This window comes from Cebus imitator, unplaced genomic scaffold, assembly GCF_001604975.1.
Source record: "Cebus imitator isolate Cc_AM_T3 unplaced genomic scaffold, Cebus_imitator-1.0 Scaffold86, whole genome shotgun sequence".
In the NCBI taxonomy this organism is placed as follows: Eukaryota; Metazoa; Chordata; class Mammalia; order Primates; family Cebidae; genus Cebus; species Cebus imitator.
In genome coordinates this window covers 6,149,831-6,155,560 of record NW_016107401.1, presented here as the reverse complement: position 1 = coordinate 6,155,560, position 5,730 = coordinate 6,149,831, and the positions used below count along the sequence as shown (strand labels likewise).

General features: G+C 53.7%; 1 protein-coding gene across 1 annotated transcript in view; it reads right to left on the bottom strand.

Moving 5' to 3' along the window:
- WWC1 (WW and C2 domain containing 1) overlaps positions 1-5,516 on the bottom strand; it is a 189,512-nt gene extending 183,996 nt beyond the window's left edge. Inside the window, exon 1 of the mRNA XM_037740631.1 lies at positions 4,843-5,516. Within this exon, the coding sequence (XP_037596559.1) occupies positions 4,843-4,961 (119 nt within the window). The 5' untranslated portion in view covers positions 4,962-5,516. The remainder of the gene's footprint in view (positions 1-4,842) is intronic.
- Positions 5,517-5,730: the final 214 nt, after the last annotated feature.

Here is a 5,730-nt window from a genome sequence, read left to right as displayed (position 1 = left end):
AAAAAAAAAAAAAAAAAAAAAAAAAAAAAAAAAAAAAAAAAAAAAAAAAAAAAAAAAAAAAAAAAAAAAAAAAAAAGAAGACAAACGCAAGGTTCAGAGATAATATGTCACTTGCCAAGGTAACTCAGGTAGCAAGTGGCAAATCCAAGATTCCAGGAGCCAAAAGCTCACTTATCCACAATTGCCCTCTAGTTGCCCATGACCTGGCCACACCAGAGTGGTCACAGGTAAGTGACATCACACCTGTCCTAGCTCCATTTCCCAAGGCTAAATTCCTTAGGCAGTGGAACAGCAGTCTTGATTCTGCAGCTAACTCAGCAGGAAGTAAAATGAGGCAGTGGTTAGAAATGTGGATTCTGGAGTTAGCCTGCCTAGTAGTCACATCTCAGCTCCACAAAGGTTGAGGGACTGTACCAAGCCTCCCTGCGCCTTGGGGTAGTTCAGATGGGTAATAATTGTACCTAGTTCCAGGTTTTTAGGAGGATTTAAAGAGATAACCCATGTAAAGCTTTCAGCAGACTGCCTGAATATAGTAAATACCCAATCATTATTTGCTCCCTAGCTAAATGGGAGGGCTTTCGAGGGTGGCAAGCAGTTTCCAAGCTTATCTATGGCAGGAGTTATGAACCTGGGGTCCAGGAGGTCCCTGAAATTATGTGCAAAAACCTTTTCTCTAGGAAGAGTTCTGAACCTTTATCAGTCTCATAAGAAGGGTCTGTGACCTGACAGAGGTTATGACTTTTTGACTGCTGTAGACCTGACTTCCTACCATATAAATTATTTCTGAAATAACAGGGTTAGCAAAAAAAGATCCTCAGGTTATGAGAGAAGTTGATGAATCCTCTCAGCAAGGCCGCTACAGCTATGTGGGCCTCTGGTACTTATCACACAGACCCAGAAACTGCCCAGAATTCCCAGGTGGTTCCTACGAGATTTGTCTGAATACAAATCGCTCAACAAGCAGGAATCAGGCTGCAGGAACCTTCTCTGGGAGGGCCAGCCCCAAAGATCTATTCTTCCTCCGAGAACAATCGGTGCATTTGTTTTGCATACCACAAAGTGAAATACACAGGACACTGGCCCCTTTGCTAGGAGCTCCCAAAAGCACCCGGAGTTACTCCGCCAAAGGAGCATGGCTCCAAGGTGCTGTTCAGACCTGATCCACAGCACCTGATTCCCGAAGGACCTGTCACCTTCCCAGTCTGGCCTTGACTCAGGAAAAGCCTGTGGTGCTGCTGGAGCCTTTGGCCCAGTGGGCAGGACCCATGCTGCCCACTGGACCCTCTCCGGTTGTTGGGACAACCATCCTCAGGAATTTCGGCCTCCCAGCCTTCCCCTGGGTGAGAAGGGGAGAGAGTTGGCAAGGCTGGCTGCTTGGCTGCTCTTCCAACCCCCTGGTGAAAAGGGAAGCTGAAAACTGGATTCCCTACCCCCAGCAGCTCCTGGCCGGCCAGCACACAAAACAGCTCAGCCCCAGAGGGAGGAATGTGCCAAGACATTCTTTAGGGTTGGTAACCAGAGACGCTATTTTGTCCTTGGTGGCTAAGAAATCACTTTTCTGACTGAAGGATCATTTGACTTACTTCTTTTCAATTCAGGGGAATGGGTGGGCATCTCCATGATTCAGGTAAGGAAAAATCAAGGCAAATGTGCACACACACCACACACACACACACACACACACACACACACACACTTAAGGAGTGGAATTTTTTTTAGTGCAATTTTTTGTGTCATAGCATTCATCAATTGCAGGGATAGAACTACCTTGGCAGAATTTTTTCTCCCCAACCCACCACCCCTCAAAATAAGTTTGGCTCTTTTTAGCTTTGCTAAATTTCATCTTCCTTTTTCTCATAGCCCATCTCTGTTCCCCCTTCTCCTTTCAAGGAGTCTGGAGAGGTAAAGAGAGGCAGAAGGGTTTGAAATAATATCTAAGAGCTAGCAGGCCCTTGGAGACCATCTAAACAACCCACTCCTCAAGTACTCAAACCTCAGAGAGGTCAAGTGATTTGCCCAAGGCCACACAGACAGGACTAAAAGGCAGAAATGAGGTGTGCCAGAGGGAAATTCCAGAAAACCACAAGTAGATATCCTCCGATTAGCTCTTTTCTAAAACTTACAAAGCTGGGCCACAATAATGAACCCACAGTTGACCTGAGACCCCCTCAGCACCCCAAGTTCAGGGGCCCAACACTAGCCCAGAGCAGGTGGGATGACAAAGAGGTGCAGAGATGCAGCTTAAAAACCAGTGACACAGGTATGGTGACTCACGCCTGTAGTCCTAGTACTTTGGGAGGCTGAGGCGGGTGGATTGCCTGAGCTCAGGAGTTTGAGACCAGCCTGGGAAACCCAGTGAAACCTTGTCTCTACTAAAATACAAAAAATTTGCCAGGCGTAGCGGCGTGTGCCTATAGTCCCAGCTACTGGGGAGGCGGAGGCAGGAGAATCGCTTGAATCCTGGAGGCAGAGGTTGCAGTGAGCCTAGATCGCGCCACTGCACTCTAGCCTGGGTGACAAAGCAAGACCCCCATCTCCAAAACAAACAACAACAAAAAACCAGTGATAAAAGATGAAGAAGATGAGCTGCTCACCTAAGTGCCACTATGTTTCTGCTGCCTCTCCACGGCTTGCCAATCTGCCTAAAAACAAAGGCTAGCAGGCCAGGCACTGGGGCCTTAGGCTGGCCATAGTACCTAGACGATACATACTAACACTGGGTTTTTTTACCCTGTCTTTTTTGTTTCCCTTTTATGACAATAGATATAACTAGTTTCCCATTTGTGAAAATGGTACGAAAATTTTTAAAGTGAGTTGATCTAAAGTCAAGTAGTGAGTAAGCAATAGCACAGGTGGATAGAACAAAAAAAATAATGGAGGTGGTCCATATAACACTAAAATTTGGGAGATTGTGTTCTAGCCTATCAGTTCTTCATAGAAGCTACTTGCTTGCCCTTTTGCAAGGGTAAAGAATTACTGTTGTTTGAGAGAAGCTTCCTGTTGCTGTATTAGAAGTGCCCAGATGCAAGATTATCAGTGTTGGCGGGGGAGCTCCTTTCCCTCCAACAGGACGTCCACCTGCTAACAGCACACAGGCCTCAGTAAGCTGCAGGGATCTAAACTGGGGCAGGTCACATAGACTTGAACTTACGTCTGCTCTGAGAAAAGAACAGGAGAAAAGGCGCTGCCAAGTTCACCAACACAGTAACAAAGCCGCCAACTGACCTGAGTAGGGGTGGGAAGCAGTGTGTCAGAATGACAACTTTGAAGGTTAGAACTTCAGAACTGGTGAAGAACTGGTATGCAGAATGGCAGAAAAATCAAAGTACTTGAGCAAATCACACCTCTGGGCTTCACATTTTCTCTTATGTTTCAAACGGGAGTTGGGCTCTATGTCCCTTCCAACTTTTAGGCGTCCCAATATTCCCTTCCAAGCATACCATTCATCTGACAAACAGGGAAACTGAGGCTCAGAGGCTGAAGCAGCTTGCCTAAGAGATGCTTTGTAGCATTAAATATTTCTCTTCCAGATTACATTCATAAGGCATTCAGCATGGTGCTGAGTGTAGAGGAGGCATCCAGGAAGTGCTGAATGAATGAATGAATAAATGAACGCAAATGCTCCCAGAAACTACTGGGAATCTCAACTCTCATTTTCTTTCTGCTTCTTTTCTTTTGTTAACCCACATCTTGCTACACTTCTGGGACATCCCCATCCCAACCACACAAGATGAAGAGTCCAAGAAATTCACCTTGGTTTCTTTATAGGGACCTGACCCCCAAGGTCACAGACCAGGTTTAAACTCCACATTCCCCAAGACACTCTGACCACAGACCATGTCAAAAACACCGTGGTCCGGGGACTCCAGGATGTACATGGAGAGGGTCTATGTGTGCGTATGTGCTGCGTGTTAGCAAATAAATGCCAGCCGAAACCGGGAGAAAGTCCGGAGAGGTAAGAGCCACACTGAGCCATCTCACACTCCACCTGCCTCTGCACATCATCTCAAACTACAGCGGCCTGATACCCACCAAGGTCAGTTCCCGCTGGTGCAGGGCTGAGGAGCCTCGCCCTCCCCACCTCCCCGCACCAGGGAAGAAAGGGAGGAGAAAGAGGCAAGGGACAGGGCTTTCCCGGAGGCCTCTCACCTCCATCTCCATCCTAACAGCTTCCAAGTTGCTGCTAGATTCCTAGAGAACCAGTCTCCCTCATCTGCCCTCCCCCGGCTTCTTCACTTCCTCCCCACCCTTGGGCTCCAGGCCCCCCTGGCTGCTCCTGTGCTGTTCTCGGGAGCTTCCGAGGCACCTGTCAAAAAGCACACCCCAGGCTGCCTTCCTCGGCGCCGAGTGCCCTCTCTCCTGTAGTCTCCCAAGGAATCCTCGGTCCCGACCACCCATTACAAACTGGGCACTTCCCCATCCCCATCCCCATCCGCCCACCCCCACGCTGGGGGGAAGCCTCCCTGGGAAAACCTGGCTTCTCCCGCCTGGGTCGCTCCCCCAACCCCCGCCCCCGTCCGACCTCTCTTCCTAAAGGGGGCGGGCGGGGCTAGAGCTTAAGGTCAAAACTCCGAGCAGGTGCCGGCTGGGGCCTAAGTCCTCCATCTGGGGATGGTTGTGGGGCAGCCTGGGCCAGCTCCCCGGCAGGCGCCTCCTCTCAGTAGCCCACTGAGGCAGGAGCAGCACTCCAGAAGGGTGCGGGGAGAGGGGATGACGAACTGAGGAGAGCGCAGAGGCACGCAGAGCTCCCCCGCCCCCGCCCAGTCCCGGCCGGCGGCTCCAGGGGCAGGTGGGGGCCCGAGTGGGAGTGTGAGGGCACGGAGGAGGGTCCCGGGGTCCTACCTGTCCCGCGGGTCGATCCAGCTGGTGGTGCGGTTCGTGTGGTCTATGTAGTAGACCTTGCCGTCGAAGTCGCGCGCCTCCTCCCAGCCCTCCGGCAGGGGCAGCTCCGGCCGGGGCATCTTCCCGAGCGCTGCCGGCGCTCCCCCATACAGCTCCTGGCCGCCGCGGGGGCTCAGCGGCTCCAGCCGGCCGCTCTTAGCCCGGGCGGCCGCCGAGGCACCATGATCGGGGGGGTGGCGCCCTCGGACAGGGGGCCCTACTGGGGGCCGGCCGGGGTGGCGCCGCTGTCCATGCGGCCCAGCTGCCCCGACCCGGCGCCGCCCGCTCCTCCCGCCGCCGGCCTCTCACGCTGCCATGTGCGCCCGCAGCGGCGCGGTTTGGACCCGGGTGCGCGCCCAGCCGGCCGGGCAGAGCGAGCCGAGCGCCGCCGCCGCCGCCGTCTGCCCTCCTCCGCCGCGCGGCGCGCTGCGCCCTCCACGCCGCCGCTGCCGCCGCCGCCTCCCTCTCCTCCCTGCAGCCGGGTGCCGTCCCTCCTCTCCGCTCCGCAGCTCTGAGCTCGCTGGGTTTGTGACTTCTGCCTCCGCCAGGTGCGGCTTGGGCGGTGCAGGTAACCGCGCTGCCCCGGAAACAGGAGGCGGAGCGCCGGGCGCCCGGGTTCCCGGGTCCCCTCCCCGCGCGCAGCGCCACGAGGGCGGGTCCTAGGGCCCGAGACGCGCCCCCTCGTGGGACAGTCCCAGCCGCCGGCCACCCCTACTCTGCCCCTGCCAGAAGAAGGAGAGACCGCCTCTCACCTGGGTCCCAGACCCTAGGGGGCTGGGCCAAAACCCGCTCCTCCTCTACCTACTATGCTCCTGTCTCTGTCCACTCGGAGTAGCCAGGCTTTTGGCA